The 22,098-nt window shown below is 39.4% G+C and overlaps 1 protein-coding gene across 3 annotated transcripts in view; it reads right to left on the reverse strand.

Moving 5' to 3' along the window:
- The window catches only part of AFG2A (AFG2 AAA ATPase homolog A), a 196,867-nt gene that overhangs the window by 129,139 nt on the left and 45,630 nt on the right, over positions 1-22,098 (reverse strand). For all 3 annotated transcript variants that reach the window (XM_063335304.1, XM_063335303.1, XM_063335305.1), the window contains exons 12-14: positions 20,529-20,582; positions 20,043-20,122; positions 6,999-7,125 (exon numbers count right to left, since the gene is read on the reverse strand). In XM_063335304.1, the coding sequence (XP_063191374.1) occupies positions 6,999-7,125; positions 20,043-20,122; positions 20,529-20,582 (261 nt within the window). The remainder of the gene's footprint in view (positions 1-6,998; positions 7,126-20,042; positions 20,123-20,528; positions 20,583-22,098) is intronic.

Raw genomic sequence — 22,098 nt, forward strand, 5'->3', positions numbered from 1 at the left:
ACGAACACAGAAACTACCTCTGCGTTCAAACCGAGTAGTCAGGCTCTTTAGGCACTATGGGTTCACTATGCAATCCAGCCTCAAATCATCAAGTCCTGGCTAGCAAAAAGAAGTGCTCATCAACTGTGTCCTTTTAGACAGTTCAGTTTGACGGGTGAAAAGAATGTGTGACAAACTTTAAATCGGTTCATTCACTCTTTTGCTCTTCTTTTTATAAAAACAAACTTAGTAAGCTCTTAATCACCCTGAAGTGTAAACATCTGATATTAATAAAGGCAAAATTAGATCTTTGAGAAACAGCTACTTTCCAGAGCACCTCTTTGCCCTAGTCAGAGTTGCGAGTTTAACAAGATTAAGGGTAAAAACCCAAACACATACCAGAGAAAACCAATTGATGGAAAATGTGATGGTGCCAAGATTGTGAAACTATTTTAGAATATCAGATGCTCTTTTCAATGGCATGTAGTTTGATATAATTTCTCCCTAAAGCTTCATTTTCTGAAAATTTATTATATGCTCCAGAACAATCTTGTCTTCAAAAGAAATCCCACATCTTCTGTTATTTCAAAGAACCACACTTGCACCTGGGCAAAATGATGTAAGTACTCTAGGTGCTGGCTGACTGAAAAGGAGACTCACAAAATCTCACTCTCTATTTTTAATCCCAGGGCTTTACAAGAATATGAGGAGTGCCCTTTGACAAGCAGAGAGGCATTTCAGCATTTAAAGTAAAATGGTTCAGCAGCGTGGAGGACACGGCGGTTCCATTTACATACTTTGATTCCTATTCTGAAATACTTCCCCACCTGTTCTATTCTTGTGATGCCTACAAAGCCCATCTACAAATGAAGACTGATTTCAGTGATATGATATCAGGCAGGGAAAGCAGTTTAGCAACTTGAGGTAGATTTAGATTAAATATCAGGAATAAATTCTTTACTGTGAGGGTGGTGAGATGCTGGAACAGGTTGCCCAGAGAAGCTGTGGATGACCCATCCCTGGAGGTGTTCAAGACCAGGCTGGATGGGGCTTTGAGCAGCCTGGTCTAGCGGGAGGTGTCCCTGCCCATGGCAGGGGGGTTGGAACTAGATGATCATTAAGGTCCCTTCTAACCCAAACCATTCTATGATTCTAACTTACCTGTTAGTTATCTCTAGTCCCAAGGTTGAACTTCATCTCCAGCAACATAGCAGTGCCAAATTAAGTATGTAAAAAGATTTCACTCCAACTAGTGTTTACTTAGTACTAATTTATTCAACTCTCATAAAACATTTTGCCAAGCACTAAGTGTCCCAGCAGATCTCCTAAAAAGCACCTAGTTTTGTGCCCCCATCTTCCAGATCTGGATGAAATCTGTACAGAAGTAATGATGAGAAATGACAGCCAGAGACACATCCCCTTCCTCTGCTCATATTGAATCACTGCAAGGCCGAGGGACACTTGACTGCTCATCCTTGAGCCAAATCCAATGCAGAACAGAACAAAAAGCTAGATATTTACATTTCCTCCTCCAGAGTCCTAAAGCAGCGGGACCTTCTTTCAGGCACAGCTTGATTTGGGGGTTTCCCACCTGAGCGCTAGGGACAGAAAATAAATCAAAGTTCTCCTTCACAATTCCATGTACAACTCTATCCGTGTTCACATACCTACAGCAGCAGGGAATGGCAGGATGGTTTGTTGAGAAGACATAGAGCCAGGCAGTTCTCAGAGGTACACAGCAGGCACAAGTTACAGCAACCTAAACTGTTAGATATAAGGGAAAAAATCTTCCCAGTGAAGGTGGTCAAACAGCTCAGCAAGTGCCCAGAGGCTGTGATATCTCTATCGTTGGAGAAACTCAAAACTCTCTTGGACCAACCTTGAGTAACCTCATCTACCACAAGCTGTCCCTGCTCAAGGAGGCGGCTGGACCAGAAGACCCCCAGAGGCCTGGTCCAATCTAGAGTATTTTACAATCTTTGGTCAAACAGGGGGTGGTGGAAGGGTGTCAACAGAGGGAAGTGTAGCACATGACAGATGGATTGTGTGGCTTGTAACTCTACAGTCCTACACCTTATTTGGGAAAACTGAAATCCACCAAGCCAAAGCTGTAACATAGGAAGAACCTTTTGTAAGATATATCTGACAAAAACGTAATTCACAAATAGACAAATATATAAATAGGAAAATATATTACATGGTAGTGAGTTAAGTTTGTGCCACTGCATCTGACTGCTAAATATGCTTGTAGCATCACCTGCTTTATAACTGCACACATACATTTCCAGACAATAATGAATAAATATGCAAAATTCTTTCCTATTCCTTTTAACTTGTAAAACTGCAAACCTAAATATTTGAATTTCTTCCATAAGCCTTCAGAAAGACAGAACTTTGATGTTTTTAAAAAGAAAAGATTATTTACTTTTGCTGCAGGCAAGAAATTATACTTTCTTTACTGATTCTGCCAAATGGCCCTATCATGCATTTTTTATTTTCATCAAAACAAGCAACTTTAAATTAAGGTTGTCCCATAACTACACAGTAATCAACATTTTGAGGGTCAGATCAACTTGATGAACCTCTGTTTGACTTTTCTGCCCAAAAGACTACTCCAAATCCAAATGAACCATGGGGAAAGGGAGTTTTATTCCCTTTCCTCATGCTTGGCAGTTGCTAGGAAGAATACAGGCTGCGGTTTTGTTTTAGTTTGTTCACGTAAGCAGAACAGACAACTCAGTAGTATCCACGTGGTTCTCAAACTAAATAATCTGTATTCAAACCCAGTGGTTAATACACTGAAGCCAACAGAGCTTATCTGAGGAACAGAAAAACTTGCAGGAGAAGGAAGAGAAGGTGGACAACGGAAGAAAGTGAGGAGGAAGGCTAGGGAGCAGAAATTTTTTAAAAAGCAAAATAAATATGTAATTGAGGCAGCAAAAATCCTCTGCACTGGCACAATACACAGAACACATGTTCTGATACCAGCACGCAAGAGGCTTCAAGCCCTCCTATACTAACAAAGGATTCATAAAGATTCAGCTTTTCAGTATTCAACGTGCCAGGATAGTTTCTGGTTTAAACTACTCTGAAGCCCATGAACACGGACAAAATCCAGACCATCATCAATCTAGAGACAATGGGCAACACTGACAGCACAGCATCTCATTAATCTTCATTTGTCCTATCACATCCTGTCATTCTTATGCAAATAGCATATTTGAGGATACATCTTTTCTGCACCCCACAATAAGGAGAAGTGAAGCTGTCAGGAGCACCAGGATGTCATCCTATACCACAGGCCATTGCTTCACTCAGCGCCTCGTGTTTTACATCAAAGCTAATGTGTTTGACATTCAAATTTGACCCAGCAGGAGGTAAAACTATCTGATGCCGCAGCAACATGCATCTTGCTTCCTGTGCTAAAACATTCACCAAGGTTCCTGGGGATCTGACAGTCCCTCTTCCTTTGCCATACCCTTGCTAATGGAGATTGAAACACTGCTTAAGAGGAAAAAAATATCTGCATAGGCAGGTAATGATAGCAATTCACCCTTCTCACCCAAGAAATAAGCCCAGTACCAAAAGGCTAGGAAAAAAGGTTCCACTGAAAAAGAAAAGATGGACACACAAATCCTGATGAGTTGGTCTAGGTTTTCTTCCATGCAAATCTGTCAGACTACACCTGAAAACTTGTCCACATACATGTCTGAATAGAACATTTAGTTTCAAGCTAAGCAAGTTATACACAGTGTTCAAAGTATTTTACACCAGGTTTGTGGGGATGAGTGATCTCTCATGTTAGGCCAACTGATACGTGGGAAAACACAAAAGCTTTGAATTGTAAGCTGCTCCACAAAGTTACTGCAAAATGTATTAGTTACAAAAAATCACTCCTGAGTGGGTAAGTCACCAAAAATAAAAAGCATTTTTCCAATTATTGCTCATGAATTCTACTTACAGAATGAAGAATAAGAGGGAAGATTTTACTATTACTACTGACTCAGAGTGTTTTGTTCTGTATCACTTTCAAAGAATGTTCAGAACATCTTGTTCCAGAGTATTTTCCTTCCAAGAGAAATCACTTTCTGTATCATACATGGCTGAAAACAGTACGTGCCGGCTTTGTTTTCTTATGAAAAATGGAAACTATCCCAAAGTATTTCCAGCATCACATGAATGGGATGCAAAGTAGCTAAAGTTGGAATAATATTTCAATACAATCATGGCATCTTAGAGAAATTACCTTATTAATAGATGACATTTGTAACAAGTCAAAACAAGTTTACTATTAAACATAACTTTATAAAACCTGACTCAAAATCTATTCACTATCTGAAAACAACATCCTGCAGTGTTTGCAGGGATGAAGTAGTCGGCAGTAGGCTCAGAGGAACATCCTTACATTTGATAGTCTCACATGCTGCTTTCAAATTACAAAAGATTCATCATCAGATACTTGTCAGTTAAGTAGCAGCCACATAAATGAAGATGCTGAATGGATTATTACCAATTTTCTAAGTGTATAATATAAAACTTACAAAGCATGTATTCCTCAAGCATTTCTTGGTTTGAAAAACCAAAAGGTTTGAAAAGCTAAAAGAGTATACCAGACATCTTCCCAGTCCCTGGAAGTAGAGAACACAGACTGCCTTGTGCCTTTATACCATATGTAGAGTTCATGCATTAAAAATTACTGTGTAGTCATCATACACCTATGAAAACAGGACACTCATTTGTTATAATACATAACTGAACTGATATTTCCGTATAAAATATTAAATTGATTTAACAAAACGTTACCTTTTCAACGGGATCATCAACCACGAAGTAAACTAAAAGCCTATATTGAAAGATTTCCCATTAAGTGAAGTTCACAATATACAGGCTTTCCTGGTATTTCAGGGGAAAAAAAGTGCAACTCGTGCACTGCAACTATTGCATAGACCCGGGAAAAGATGTTGGCCTGCTACAGCCTGTCTGGTCTGGATGAAGCAAGATGTGAGCAATACCAACACAAATGTTATTCTCCAGTCCCTTTAAATCACATTTAAAATCCCCCTTCCTCCAGACTGGTGAAATTTCGCTCAGCTATTCTGTAAGTGAATGCCTTCTGCAAAGTTACCAGAACTCTTTTTTCCCCCCACTGTATCTTGGTAAAAACAGTTTTAAATAAAAATCTAAAATATTCATTTATGGTTTCTTGCTAATAAAATTCCTATAATCACATAGCTTGCTACTGTGTAATTACTTTTTCCTTTTCTTTACATTTAGAGTCAAGACTATCAGCTTTACTTGGGGAAAGAATACGTAAGATATGTTGTCATCTAAACACAGCTATGCTGTTAGCTTTGAAAAGTTCGCCAACTCCATAAAATTCAGATGCACAAAAGATGTCAAATTTTTACCCACCATATTAAAATGAAAACCTTCAGTCCCAGGCTAAGAGGTCTGGATTTGCATCAGTGATGCAGGTACAGTTGGCATACATTTAGTAACTTAGGTTCTATCTAAAAAGTCTCGGTATTGCAGGGTAGCACCCTTAACACATGGTAGCACTGTCCCAATAATGCCAATATTTCAAATAAATACTGTCCCAGTGCGCCAACATTTCAAATAAAAACTAGCATATAAGAAAACAGCATTCGCTGCGGGCTCAAGAGAAATCCACAAAAAGGAGAATGTCAACAGAGAACTGAATTCCCAGGTGGTGATGGAGATAACGCAGTACAGCGTGGAACTGACTCAGAAGGAAACTTCCCTTCTGTTCAACAAACAGAATTTTTTCAAGTTCAGCTTAGTCTGACCTCAAAGAATAGTCTCCAAAGAAAACTGAAATCAATTTGACAGAAAATGAAATCTTGAAAATTTCAATTTTGCACAAGTGTATTTTTCACTGATAAGTTTTATTGTCTTTTACTGAAAACTCTTTGCTAGCTCTACTTTGCCATGGCAGGCACACAGATAGTGGGGAAGTCAGCTTTAAGTAAGCCTTTGTCAGGACACCATCAGCTGTGTGGCTTCCTTCAGTTCAAAAGGGAAGAGGCTGTGTTCTGGAGCCAAAATACAAATGTTTTTTTCAAGACTTCGTGTGTATATGAACTTTAAAAACGTGCCTTTCATGTGTACTTCATGCCTGAATGCTCCAAGACAAACAGAAAAGACTATTCCAGAAGCAGCTTAAAAGGGGAGAATTAGTTAACATTAAAAATATTTAAGAAATTTATAAGAAACCCTAGAAAAGATCAGGAAAAATAAATTTCACTAACTTGTCATAAAATTCATGAACGTTGTGAAGGTGAAAAGTTGTGGAATAAAGAACCTTACCAACATTACAAAACGTATCTTAAAGGAAATCACTTCAGACTGCTCCGTCTACCACGCTTCGCTGCGAGAAGACACAGCGGTGGTAGACAGTTTTAAAGTGGATTTTCTAGAGGGCTGCTGGGTTGGTTTGGTGTTTGGAGGATTTCTGCATTAAGTGTTACAACCCTCCCGCTTTTACAAACTTGAAATATTCTTGTAGCTCCAGCAGAGCTGCTGCAGGATCTAAGGAGAAATTGCACTGTTTACAGTTGGAAACCGTATTGCTGGCAGCAGGCTAATGGCACCGAGGAGATATTTAATCTTTTAAAAGGAAGTAACTAATGAAACCAACAAACTCCAGCAGACTCCTGCATAAACAAACACAACAGAAGCAAAAACCACAGAAGCAGTTTGACAGAAATGTTATTGCGCAAGTTCAATGAGCTTGATTTAAGGAAAATTTCTTCTAGGAAACAGATACTTAAGGCTATCACAAAACATTTTGTTCCTGTTAAAAATTCTGTAGAGGGGGGAAAAAAAAAAAAAAAGCCAAGGGACATAATCCCTTCCTTTGCCTTGCCTTCATTTTCAAACTTCTGCTCTTAATCATTAAATCGATTACACAACAGTTTGGAGAGTAAGAGAGAATTAAATTATAACAAAATCTGGTCTTCTCAAGAGAAGAGTATATACAACAGTGCATCTATTCTTACCTTGTCTATCATGTCCGGTCTGTTTGTAGCTGCCAAAATTGTCACGTCCTTCAGCTGTTCTATCCCATCCATTTCCGTCAACAGCTGAGCCAAGACACGGTCTGCTACATTTCCAGCACCTGAAGAGCTGATTTAAAAAAAAAAAAAAAAAAAAAAAGCCACAGCATTAGCTTTCCCTTCCTAGGAAATTAGAGAAAGGAAAGAATATACTGTTCTTTTCAATTTACAGACATCCATCTTTTTATCTTCATTTTTTCTGATTTTCATTTTCACCTTCAATCCCTGAAACAGTATCAGCCATATGAAATGAGCAAAAGCAAATTGGAAAATTAGTCCTTCAAAAGATTTCTTGGTATTCAGTACAGCAACTGAGGTTTTTTACTTACTACCCTGCTCTGTAGGTTGTAAAGAATTTAACACAAAGTGGATGTCCGAAATAAATATTTTTAAGATAACTGAATCAAGACAGCTTCTTTACCAGCCAGATAAACTTTAATTTTTAGCACTATCCAAATGAGCCCCTACACCACCCTATGAAGTATAAAAAATTAGGTGGTTATGCATTTTGCAGAATTGCTCTGCATATTTGTATTCTCCCCATCAAATGAGAATAAATTGAGTGCTGACCAACTGCCTTATAATAGCATTGTCAGTCCTTTAACTCAGCTGATTTTCCAGATACCAGTAACAAAAAAACAAGACTGAGAAATAGAAAACTTCATTTTTGAAATCACCAATATGTGAAAAACCTAAACAGACAAGGCACAAAATATTCCACGCATTTATTTTTTTAGTTTGGAATTAACTCTGGTAACCTTGAAGTGTATGGAAAATTTGCTCAAAATGCTTAACGATATGTAACAAAAAGCATTATAGAAATAAATTCTATTATTTTCATTAAAGCTTCTAATATTTAAAAAAAAAATAACTAAATGATGTACCATCTTCTTCCTAGACAATTCTTTGATGCATAAATAAGTATGCGCATACATTTATATGTGTGCGTGCATGCGTATAACAAAGAATGCAGAAAAGGAAGACACGGCATAAATCAAACCAAGAGACCAAGCACACATGTTGTGATAAATAACATAGCTCATGAACAATTGCGTTTTTTATAACATACCTCTAATTCTGCATAAAAACATTACAAAAAACAGGTGACTGCACACCATATAATTTTTTATTTTTGAAAGGATACTAGACCTGGGAGATGCTAGGACCATACGCAGATAACTGTATACACTCATGTGCTGGCAGACGCACTACACAAATGATGTGTGTTCCTTGTAGCACCCAACTCTATACAAATACAGGGGGCCAGAGGGAGCACAGGCAGCTGCTTGTCCCAAAAGTTCCATCTGCTGAGCTGGGGCAGGGGAGCTGAAGCAAGATGGGGAAAGAGGCTGGGGACTGTCAGAGAGCACTGAAAATGTTGGGTTTATCCTCCTTTGCCAAAAACTGGGAGCCCTGTTTCTTGGCACACACCAAAAGCCTCGCTGTTTTCGACACAACCTTCACTTGCGGACGGGCATGCTCACACGCACGTCCTCCTTCACCAACGGGACTGCTCTTCCAGGGCTGTCCCCCTCTCCACTGCACACGGGAGAGCTTCATCTCTCTACCCTTAAACAGGCCATTTTCAATACAATTTTAAAAAAAATCATCTCTCCAATTCTTCTGGATCCCTCTAACTTGACACTAAGAAGTGAAAAGAAGTCTAGTACTTAAAATGAGGCCAGGTTTCTTCCTGCAACATACATTTTTCTACTGTCACCCCAAATCTACATAGGATTAAGATAATTTTTTAACCTCAATTTTTTGAAAGTCCTTTTCCAAAAATACTCTTAAATGTTTATACAGATATATGATTCTACGATATATAGGCACCTACACACACAACCACAGTACAACTATCCTGCCAAACGCTGGTTTCCAAAAATAAATATCAGATTTTAAAGTATAAGCGCTCCAATTATTTCCAAGAGATAGAGAATACACACATATAGTTGCATAGTTATTATACACAAATATTGCTGCCGCACAGCCACCCATTACCAGCACACCTGCAACCACTGTGCTTCCTAAATGTCCCAGAGCCAAAGCAACAGGAATGACCCCATCGCCGCTGTACAGATCTCCTTCAAATAAATTCTCTAACTTTCCTATTCTGCAACTGGTTCTGTAATCTTCCAGTGTAAAACAGTTAACTTATCAGACCTAGTCTGGAAAACATCTTTGAGGAGCTATAATAAGTGTTGGCTAGCAGAATATTTAGGTTGCTAAGAAATATTAGAAAAGGGACTTGGGTTAACTGGTCGTCGGCTTTTCGGTTTGCTGCAGCCACATTAGAAATTCCCAAGCGATATTAGAGTGTTTCTAACATACTCCTGGGTCATGGCCCCATTGACTTATAGAGGGCTGAACATGATAAAACACTTCAGGTGTTGGACAAGGATAGTAAAGATTTTCGAAGGACCCAGAGCTTAAAGGAAATTAAAATCAACTTTGTAACATAAGCTAGTCTCAGTAGGGATTCAGGCCTCCCATCTTGCACAGGTTTCACATTTACTCGACTTTATACCCAATAGACTGCACACAAGAAAAAGCTAAGCAAAGGAAAAAATAATTGTAATACTGGGACCAAAATGTTAACATTATACGAGATGATCTGAAGCTAGAAGACTCTGGGGGAGATGCTAAACTTTTTTTTTTTTTTAAAGAAAGAACGAAATATTTGGTTTTGAAGAGAGGTGGCTAGAACGGATATTACATCTTTCCCCAACATAAACATTTCTCTTACAAGCTTCAGACTGAAAAAAAAAATAAAGAAGTGTTTATTTTAAAGAAAATCCCCACTGTTACAGGGGAATGTACATTGCAAAGACTTTCATGCAATTAGGGCATAATCAGAAAACTGCAGTTAAACAATCACTGATGGCATAATACCACCGCAACAATGAAGGGGGATACCAGTGCATTATTAGCGGCTTTATTATTAACTGTTAAAAGTGGAGTAAAAAAAATAATTTAAAACCACACACACAGAAGCTATGAATAATATAAACAGTATCAAATGAAGAGGTGTCTGGGACCTATGACACCAGGAATTTCCAATTTCAGTGCTTTTATTTACAAAGTTCACCAAGCTGTCATATGATGCACCATTTTTAGCACAGAGTCTACAGCTAATTAGCTTCTGGCTTAACAGGATACCCTATAAAAACCCCAGGCAGGCACAGGTTTACAGCGAGAGATCGCTTTACCAGCTGCTGGGGGCTACACCGGAGCCACACCATGCGCCCTGAGAGCTCTAGCGCTGCCCGAACTGTTAATCTGAAGGGTGACATGGAAGTATGCGTTTTTCCATTTTTCCCATGATTTCCCAGCAAGGGTTTCAAATTAACACAGGCAACGTTCATTAAGGCTGCCCGGACTTTTGACGCAAACGGCAGCCAGAGAAACAAGTTATGATTAACCCTCCAGTCCCACGGAGGCACTGCCAAAACCAACTTCCAGCCAAGGGGCTGTCTCTGCCCCCCCCTCTACCTAACCTCCGCACGTTGATGTCATCATCGCAACTGCATGGAAATAGTCCTCAAAAGGCACGTCCTGGTACAACTAATTTCCTGTCAACACGCCGCCTGCAAATCCAGGCAGTCCGAATTAAGCCACTCATGTAATCCACGCAGCACCATGTGTGCATGGGTGCGTGTATGTAAGAGCCGTGCCCCAACCAGAAATACCCTGAGCTTCAAAATAAAAAAACGTGTGAGCAAAGAGGAGTCTGGCTGCTCCACAAGGGCCTGAGAATTTCAAGTAGTCTCTTGTATTGCCCTAATGAAATACATCAGTCTGTAGACTATGTGTTATTCTAATCTTTTTGCCAACCCCTCTTTCTTTAAAATCTTCAGTGAAGGAGTTTTAAAGGCAAAAAATGTGTTTGCTTACTAGTTTCTTACGTTAGTTAGAGCCAGATATCCTCCCCTATGTGATATTTGAGCTAATCCTGCAAGTGTCCCACCAGTCCCAGACCAAGAACACATGCGCTCCTGCGCAGGCACTTCACTTACCCATCAGAGAAGCTTCCTGAATGGCAAAAGCTTGTCAGGTAAGACTACCCGTGGATTAAAGCAGAGTATTGAAGGTGAATATGGAAAACAAAACCCGTTCTTGGGATTTTATTTTAGCTAATGGCACTTCCAATACACATTTTGACGGAATAAAACATGCATTCTACATTGTACCAAAGCCTCACAATTAACCTAAATTAATTCTGGCCTTGTCTGATGGAACTGAGAGACTCTGAGCCCCAGCTCCAAATTCAATATAGCACCTTTTCTTTTTCTTATCTCCTTTGGCCTTATCCAACAAACATTCTAACCAGCTGGATTCAGATCTCCGTGATTCAAACCAGCATTTCCCCTTGAACATATTAAGCCACTCTTATACTTCTTCCTGAGGATATAAAAGCAACTGCAGCCTGATTCTAGCACTGCACCCCAGAGTACCTAGAGTTCACTAGCTTATATAGTTCTTCAAGACAAGGAGATTTTGTTTCCAGATATAACCAGACGTATGAAATCACCAGATATTTAAATCTGTTACCCTTCTTGCTATAGGCATTTTTTGACAGCAACTGACTTGCAGTTTTGTACATTTTTACTTATTTAACTTTCTTTTCTTCTTCCCTCCCCCCGCCCCCCCCCCCCCCCCCCCATCTAAGAGATTTTTTAATATTTGAAAACTAAAACCAGTCAGAGAATGCAGTCAGTACGGTTTCACCTCATGATGAAATTTGGTAAGCATCACCCCTGCGAGCTAATGCAAACGTATACTTGAATCATCTGACAACCTAGAACACTTCCAAAGCCAATGGAATGAAATATTTTTTCAGAACACGAGATGTAATTTTCAGTGGAAAATATATTTAAATCTCAATCACCATTTAAATCCTGTAAAGGAGAAACAGCGACTCTTCATCCCACCACTGACTTCAATGGCATTGAAGCCTGTCTGAACACCTGAGTTTCAGAATCAGGACCTTAATTTAGTTACAGTGCTAAACTGTAGATGTGGGAATGCAGGAAAGAGTCACACAATAACATTTTGAGCACTCTTAAATTCACAGCAACTGTGAAGCTACAAAAGCAGAACGAAGCCTGGGAGGGCCCCTCTGCTGAAAAGCCCCATTTCTGCACAGATGACCCTACCTCGGGCAGATCTGCGAGGTCGAAGAGGCAGACCTCAGGAGAAGTATCCAGGATAAATTACTGCAGAGGGATTAATCACCACGCAGCTGAAATGTATAACACAAGTTTTGTGAGAAAGGAGCACAGCCCACCTCCTCTTCGAAAGTGTTGTATCAGGCAAGATTTACATACAGATAAAAGCTGCCTTTATTATTTTTTTCCCTGTAGCAAAAGAATAGCAATCATAATCAAAATTTATGGGTTTTAAAAATACTATCCTCTTGAATACTATCAACGTGCACGTCCTATACTAGGACGTGCTATCCTCTCAAATACTTCTTTCACTGGAATCTCTGGAAATAATTTCATATCAAAACAAATGTAAAACTCATTGACATGACAAAATGGTTGGTATCAAAAAATTAATATAGGTTGAAATAGACTTTTCTGGCAGGACTCTCCACTCCTCCACAAACTACCGAGGTAAAAGGTTCCTGAAATACCGGAGCCCCCTGCCAGCACACTCCCACGCAAGAGTCGCCTTGCTCGCACAGTCTGAAGGATTTTTATTGAGTCTGACATTTCTGTCAGGGCTTTGCAGGGGTAACCTGTCAGCAAGGAGCACCTGCCAAGTCCATCTTTTCAGTCCAACTGCCGTGATCGTAATTAACTGTCACACTGTTTTATTTCCTTCCCTCACAAACTCTGGTGAAATATAGCTTTGGCAGTTCAAGGTTTTCCACAGCATTAGAAAAAAAAAAAGTAATCTACTCCAATAGCATTACCACAAAAATAATAATAACTGCAGCATCACTACAGATATTACAGGCTTGGATGTTATTAAAAAGTCTAGGAGAGATATACAGCATGCAAATCTTGTATGTTATCAGTTAAATATTTTGGCTATTCATTAAAAAAAAAAAAAAAAGAACAGAAAAAACCCCTACCAACAACAACAAAAAAAAAAAACTCTTCAGTGCTAAGATAAGAAACTTTCCCCATACTAGGGAATTTTCCTGCCTGTGTCATCAGAAAAACTTCGGAAGATAATCCTAAACCCTTCCCTCCATCAGCACCCTACAATTAGATACTGTCACATTCTGTACGCACCTGTATCAGCTGTTACCCACTACATTGTTTCACATCTTCCCTGTTCCCTCAAGAGCAAAATTCCAGTACTAGAGAAGGGAAATCTCCAGAGGAAACCTGGGGAAGTCTAGGAAGCTCGGAGACTGGACAGAACATTTAGCTTTATGGTCACCTCCAGGCCAGGATGGTGTTTTGCCAACTGTCAAGTCACTGACTAAGTGCAGTTCATGTTGTTTGGGTTTTAAGACATTAGGAAACCATAGAAAGAAAAAAAAAAAAGAATTGCTAGTACTCTGTGAGTGGCCTCCAACTTCTAAGCAAGCTTCTAAAGAGAAGATGAGCTTTGTGAAACGGTGCTCAGCTGTCAGCAGGTGACTTAGAAACAAATGGCCTATAGACCACTGCAGAAACATCCTGATTATCCTCCAGAGTCATGCAACCAGCCTCTTCCATTTGCCCAAAATTATTATTACAGCTTCCAGGAGTTAGTGAAGTAGGCCCAGAAAAATGAAGCGCAATGAAAGGAGAGAAGAGGAGGAAAGAAGCCAGTCTGAGATGGATTTGGAATCAACAGGCTTTCTTCCAGAGGGCTTTCCCCAAGCACATCTCCAAATCCTCAGGTACCTAGATGGTGATCCATCATCCATTTCCATCTGCCTGCAACTAATTCCAGACACACATCCATGAAAGATGGACCATAAGACCTTGCTTTCATCTGGCCCTAGCACCATCTAGCTGAAACAGGAAGGATGCTAACGTCAAGAGTTCTCCTATTCTGTTAGCACTGACTTTGCCTTAAAAAAAAACAAACCCAAACACACACCTGATGCACAATAAACTTCCCATTTCCTTTCATTCTGTTTTCCTCAGTATTTCTCTTCTGCGCATTCCTGGAAATTAATCAAGTTGCAAACTGTAATCAATCATGTCTACCAGGGAAGAAACTATAGTTTAAGTTGGAAGTATTACAGCCCTAGAAGTAACTAACTAGACTGGATTTCATTTCATTATAACAATATTTAAGTACAAGAGGTTCACTTTCATCTGGAATAAGTTTCATTTATAAGTTTTAATTACAATTATGTTCCCTTTGTATTTAATTTAAAATTTAATTAAAAAAAAAGTAAACAAGACATTCAACCATTATAGCCCTAACCCCGCAGGCAGTTGTAGCCTGCTTGGGCCCATTTAGCGTGGGTAAACTGACCTTTTCCCATAGCCAACGCGATACTGGGCATCGAAGTGGTCACCATGTATGCCCACTTCTGATCCCTCTAATCCTGGTATCTGTTCCAACTGTGTCTCTGGCAGGAATCCAGACAGAGGCTCAAATTCATGTCTTTAGCCAAAGCGTCTTGCTGCCAGTCAACTTTGCCACAGCGCTCCCAAGCACTGCAGAACAGGCTTATCTACATTAACAGATTTGATTAGCCCCTCTGAACCCTGTACTTTTATCCATGCTCTTGAATGGCTTCAAGAAAAGGGTGTACAGTCCTGCTTCCACTGATGCCAATGAAAGTCTCTACTGACTTCAAATGTCCGAATTATAATACAGGCTGGCAAAGTTACAGATTACTGGTTTTTTTTAAACAAAAGGGAAGAAACACCAATGTAAAACACATTGTGATAAAGGATTCTTGCTAGACAAGAAGCACTAACGAGTTTTGTTTTAAAACTAAAGGGACTGCAGACATTTATCATATATCTGCACAACCTATTGGTAATGCTATTTGTTAAAATTGCTATTCCAAAGTAAATGACAAGCTTTACCATACAATTAAATCATTTCAAAACTTTACTTTTTCACCACTCCTTGCTAGGGCTGAAATAGAAAGCTGGCACTGGACATGCAGCTTTTTTCCCAGGCAATATTTCTATTTGGATATCAAATTCCAAAGCTTTAAAGAATTCAGACAGCAGTCACAAAAGTTTTGAATGCCTCAACTCTCTATAAACCCAAACACAGCTCAGATATTGCAGGGAACCAGCTGATGTTCCCTAATTCAGGGACAAGCAGTGCCAACATAAGCCAGAAACGCAAAGCTCCTTACCTGGCCAAGCCAGCTGCTAGAATTGGGTCCCTCACAACACAAGTATGGCACCAGGAAACTCCATTTCTTCCGTGTACTCTTTGTTCACCTTCTTTCAATACCTCCTCCAGCTCTACTACTGGTAATTTACCCTTGCAAGGTAGTTTTCTGCTGAGAACCTCTATCCTATCTAATACCACTTTGCTCTGCAGGGTCCAGCCCATAGGTTTCATGGCTAGGATGCAATACATTGACCTCCTTCATGACAAGAGGGAATTTGCAAAGATACAAAAACGCTATGGTAAGTTCAAGTGGACAGTGTAATATGTGCGAAATTGTACGGTATAAACATGTGCTAAAATATTCCAGAAAGACAGAGAGCTTGGTTTAAAAACAGAAGATTTATCATAGTCCCTGTTAAAAGCAGAGGTGGCACAGTATGGAAAAGTTACTTCATTCAGAAGCTTAAGGGCCTCAAAAATTAAGACTGCAAATATTTTATTATCTAAAGTGAAAACAGTACTTCCTTCAGAGGCTCTAAGCATTTTAAATTGTGGCTTAGGAATGTGGCTTAGGAATGCTCCCCCCACAGCACACAGGATAACATACCTCCGCAGAAAAGCACCATCATATTGTAGTTTCAGGGTGTTGATACCAACATCCCTTCACTTTGTCTACCCTCACTCTGAAAAGGTTAGCATTATTCATCTACCAACTTGTTTTGGCCTCCACAAGCCAAATCCAAGGTACTGATTTTGTCCCGTGTCTTTCACATCAGTCTACATTTCCCATCTTACATTACAAAGATTTGCAGTTAAAGAGGAAAATGCTTTGCTTCTGAAAAACAAGAAAAGGAACAAATATGTCTCTTGCCCAAAAATCCTAAAAATCCTACTTATATAAACAATGTCCCATTTCCAAAGCACAGAGATTTCTTAAGTTCAGCAAACAGACTGTCTGTGCTGCATTTACACAGAGCCACATTCATTCATCACTTTCAAGTCTAATTACCAAGCCATTTCCCTCTTGGCAACCTCTAATGGCCAGAAGAATTAGGTTTTACACGGTCAGGATACCAAGGGATAACAAATACCCATAACTCTTTGTGGCTGTACAATTTGTAAAGCCTCTCAAGCTTTGTCTGGGCAAGGGATTACTGCGAGGCAAACTTTCCCCCTCATGCGCTGCTGTATCTGGACCAGTCCTGAAGGTCTCGCTTCAGCACAGTCTCTCCTAAAAAAAGTCATAACAACATCTTTCAAAAGTAAGGAGAAAATAAAAAAAAAAAAAAAAAAGAGTCATAACCCGCTCATGGAAGCAAACAATAATTAGAACCACAGAGTGGTAGAAAAGGCTCCGTGCATCACATAGTTCATCTCTCCCCATACATGACTGCTCCCCACTGCACGTTAATCCGTGAAACGTCAGATTTGTTTGAAAGATGTCAAGTGGTAGGTTGCTGGAGCTTCTCCCATATGAATAACTCACTTGTCTATCAAAAGCCTTTCTGATTTGCCGAAGTTTTTCCTATCTCAATCATTTTTCCTACTCAAAACTCATTGTGACTCCTCTAACCTTCTACCATCTTTTCTTCTGAAGGTTTATCATCTCTTCTTTAGAATCCGTCATAGTGAATGCCTCCCTCTTTCTTTATAGTCAGTCCATTCAGCCCCTAATTTTTTTATTTTCAATTCTCTCTAAACTTCCTCTAACATCTCAACATAAACCAGACAGAGAGGGAAAGATCTTCCAAGAGTGCTAGAAGCACAGTGTAACAAAACAAAACGCAGAAATGAATACAGCTCAAGTTATCTTCATCTGTCTTCATTACCACATTGGAAACTCAAGTCCATTCAGAATCACCCTCTCATCTTCTTGCATCAAGGATGTCCAGACTTCTCATTCGAGCAACTACTCCTTACACTGAACTATTTTTCTGCAGAGGGGCAAGATCATATTCTTGTAAATTCTCTTTGAGGCTGGTATGTATCCAGCCTACATTTTTAATTCTTTGATTAATACATATTAATTTGTTGCCTACTTGTAAAATTGGGAGGGGGGTGCAGACAGACAAGAAGAAAAACCCAGGAGTTTAATTCATACAGATAAAACATATGCAACTTCTAAACAGGCTGGATAAGAAATAATCTTTCCAGAAATAATATTTGACACTGAAAAATGTCAATTAATATAATTTTTGCTGACTTCAAAGTATTATTTCTTGTAACTAATAAATGCATTTTGTAAATAAATACATTTTGTAAAATAAAGCTGCTATAGAAGACAGTTCCAGCAGGTAGAGCGTTAGATGTATTACAATTACGGAGTTACCGTTTGGGAATGTATAATAAACTGTGGCACATCTGAATGCAGCTACAGTGTTTGCCATGGAGCAATGGCTTGTGCAGCGACAGGGACTCCACTACATGACGCAAAGGAGACATTATATTGAATGGTGCAAACAAGAAAATTCTTTAGCTTTCTTGATGTACCTGTATTATAATTCACTACAAAATCTATTAGTCTGTATGTGCCTGCTGATGATAAGGGATTCTTTAGTGATCTCTACAGAAGGTTGGGAGCAAAACATTTGTATTTTAAACCCACAAGCGTTATTCAACTCTAAACAAGTCATAATGGGTTAATGAATACTTGGCAAAGTGCTTTGAAGAGCAGAGCATTAGCAATTATTCAATGTTATTTCACATCTGTATTTCAGATCTGAATTAGGCATAAAACTACTCTCACAACTTAACAGTTTAGGCTTCTCTCTGTATGTGGACACATCCTGTTAGGATCAGGAGAAGTTACCTACCCGGAGATTTGGGATGCAGCATGTTCTGCACAAAGCCCGCAGCATCCTAACAAGGATTTAAACTGAGCGGGAAAACATTTACAAAGCTGTATCACAGAGCTGTTTTTACTGCCAAAGCAGAGAAAACTAATTCAACCAACAGAGGGAACAGGGAGACAATATAAACAGGTGTTTCCTTGAAAACTTAGTATGGTTAGTAATAGTACAGGAAATGGATCTCCAGAGGCCACAAATCGTTAGCATCTCTAATGCATTTGCAAATTCCTACTGTGCAAAGTCAGCCTGTAAAAAAAGGCCATTTCTAATAAGTGCCTTGTCTGGTTTCCTACACCATTTAATTTCAGATGAATTTTATGAGAACTCTGCTACATATTTTACCTCCCATCTGGTTCAGATTTGACAATGAAATATTTGTGCGTCCCACCCTGTTCTTTTTAAAGCTCCAAAACCAGATGTCTCTAGCACAACACTACTGCAGCAGGTCATACCACATTCTTCAGCAAGCTGTGCCAGGCCTACTACCCCCCACAGACAGTTCCAGGTAAGGTAAAATTGGGTTGTTTACTCCCTAAAAGAATAAAGCAAGCAAACAAACAAACTTCAACACCTCTAGGGCACTGTGTGAAAAGGCTGATTAAAATACACTATGGCTTATTCTTCCAAAAGGTTTTATCTTGATGAAGTGGTGTTTCTGAAAGCTAAACACATTAAGAATTGCAGCAGGGGGAGATAATTCTTCCCCCCCCACCCCCTCTGCTGGCTTGATTCCAGCACACGTTTTTGCAACTTCTTGATTGTGATAAGCGGGCAGGTGTTTCAGTGCATGCCACAGGGTGGCTAGCATTTCTAGGAAGTTTACAGTTGCATACATTGCATATGAGAAGGATGCTGACGTCTTCTATCAGATTTTGCATTTTCAACAGAAAATGTGTTCACTTCTTAACAGTTTCACAGGGCAGCTCTATGCTGCACATGATGCCACCTCCCATAACATACACAGTTTATTTGTGTCACTGAAATGTCAGAAGGACACCTTTTATCCTTTCCTGCAGATACAGATGGCCCTTTTGCAATACAAAGGAATCTGTATGGAGGCCGAGGTAGCTTCTTTTCCAGAAAAATGACGAAGTTGAGATGTGCCTTTAAACTGGACAAATACTTTCTTCTTGCACATATTTGATAGTTTTTAACGCAAAACAACACAGAAAAAAAGTACTTGCTCACAACAAGTAAGAGTATTTTATAAGAAGGTATCCCCCAAGACAGACAGGCACTTACAGAGTCTGTCAGATCTTAAATGCTATAGCAGCAACTAAAACCGGCTATAATCGTCCTTCAGACACGAGCTAAACATCTCTCGGAATCATCACAAAGCAGGATATTAAAAAAAACACTGTTAGCTGCTAGCACATTAATCCCTTTTTAATGTCACACATGAAAGGACTTAAGTGTTCCCAAATCACTTCATGAAGTTTTTCCCAGTCTGGCGAAATGCTTAAATGTAAGTGTAAATTTAGGCGTATGAGTAGTCTCCCTGAAAATTCATGTTATATAGCATATGATCATATTGTTTGCTTGATGGAAACACTATATTAGGCCAGTGCAACAACCCTGGGAAAAGAAAGGAGTTAGTTACTGGAAATAAATGCAAGCTAAAACCACAGAAAAGAGCCAAAGGGCATGAGAACCAGTAGAATCATTCCTGCTAATGAGATGAGAAAGGAGGAACTCCACCAGCTTACCTGTTTATGCCAAGTTTAAATACGCTTGAGTAGAAGTCACAAATACCATCCCTCTGCATGTGGAATGAATATATTTAATAAAATAATTCTAGAAAGGTAATACACTTGTGATTGCACAATGTAAGAGTAATTTATCAGAAAATAGCATCTGTGATTTTTGTAACAGGATTACTTACTTTCCCCTTTCAACTGCCAAGGCATCTATTTCATCAAAGAAAAGAATTGAAGGAGACACCGCTCTGGCTTTCCTGAAGATCTAGAAAAACAACAATGAAATACGCAGTTTTGAGGGATGAAAAACTTTTTATAGAATGCTATCACCCCCTGCACACCTCAAAGGCTACAGAGCATCACAGAACAGACATAAGCCTTGTCATCTTTCTTTTTTGTTTGTAAAAACAGACCTTTTAGAAGTTATTCATGATGATGCGTGATGCTGGCTTATAGTGAAAGCTGCTACCTGGATCCCAGATTTGACATCCATCACTAGGCCAATGCAGGAGGAAGTTAACCAACACAAAATATCCCTTTTGCTTTTTTCTTTTCTTTTTTAAACTTAAACTAGGAGTCTTTCTGGAAACTTTAAAGGTAACGTCTAAGCAGAGAAGAATTTGCCAAGAAAGCTTAACATATAACATTAAGTATAGCTTGCCCTTTCTCACCTCTCTCACTGCTCGTTCAGACTCACCAACATATTTATTCATCAGCTCAGGTCCCTACAAAATTAAAAAAAAACAGTTAAAAAGCATGTTACATTTACATACAAAATGACCGAGACAATCTACCAGTGCTACATTACTGATGCTCTGTTACAAGAAATTTTGATAATTTGTCATTTGCAAGTCTTATTTGCAGATTTTGAGACTTACCTTCTACCTGTAACAAGTTTTCCTCCACTTGTTACAGCACTGTGCATGCATGTAACTTTGCCTGTAGGTTAGTGCTCTCATCATTATATTTTCCTAGTACTTTCTTGAGAAATGGAATTAACCAAAAAAATAAACACTTTGGGGTGCTTAAAAGTTGTCTCAACAACAGCAACAAGGGGGCTGCAAATCAGCCAGAAAGATGAATTACAGAAAAGCATTTACTTGCGCTCTCGTCATGCATCCTGTCTAGCCAAGCACCAAAACAGTGACTTAAACCGATGTCTAACAGCGCTTCTTTGAACTTGACAGTCTACAGGTCCAGAAAGAAGAAGCTGCCGTAAGCAGCACACCTGAAACCCATCCACGAGGCACAACATCCCCAGTGAGAAACCTGTTCAGTGTCTTAACTCATTCGCATTCCTTCTCCTCTCTGCCGAGACTGCCAAGCACGACTATTAGTGCCAGCTGCCGCAGTGCCTGTTTATACTCACAGCCCTGTCCACTAGAAACAGACCGGGCATCGCAGGGTCAACATTCAAGTCTTGAACAAGTACTTACAATTATAAATATAAAACAATAGAGAATTCTTAGTGTATTTTCTGTTCTGCTATATCCTGTAGGATAGGCTGCTTAAATAATGCTTTCTAATGGGACTAAGACTCTCATGGGATTGGTAATGACTTATTGACTTCAGCCTGGTTTGCATCAACATTGACCTGCATCCACAACTAATGATGATTATCCCCTGCACTGAACAAAAAGAGCCAGTGGCTTCAGTCTGTTTTCCAGGGAACAGGTGTCCTTATAATTTCACCAGCAGAAACCACATCCTTCTTCACAGTCAGAAAACTGAACAACCTTCCTATGCTTCACAGCTGCAAGTACCTACAGGTAACGCTCAGCTCAGAGCAGTACGGCAGCTTTAAATAGCGGGTATGCTAGAAATAAGAATGTGTGGCAGATGCACGTTTATACATTGGCAGTGACAGAGCTTCTGTTACAACCCCTCTTTGAATGGGATGGTCTGGACTTTGTACCCAGATTGGTAGAATGCAGATTCATTAGTCTAAAAATGCAGGTTTTTGCAGTTTCCCCTCTCCGCACTTATTTCACTCTTACAATAATAAGTAGTCAATGCACTGACTTTGCCCCAATACTGGCACCACTGGAAAGTACCTGAGCATATGTATGGGAAAAACATATACTCTGAAAAGAAAAGCACGAGTTATTTCATATCAGCAAAGAATCCAGGCTATGCCACTATTTTTATTTATTTATTTTCAAAGAGTTGTCCATTATCCAAAGGACCAGGTGAGATAACTGCAGTAGCCAGACCTAGTGTAGCACACAGGTAAAGGCAATC

This window comes from Chroicocephalus ridibundus, chromosome 5, assembly GCF_963924245.1.
Source record: "Chroicocephalus ridibundus chromosome 5, bChrRid1.1, whole genome shotgun sequence".
NCBI classification, from domain to species: Eukaryota; Metazoa; Chordata; class Aves; order Charadriiformes; family Laridae; genus Chroicocephalus; species Chroicocephalus ridibundus.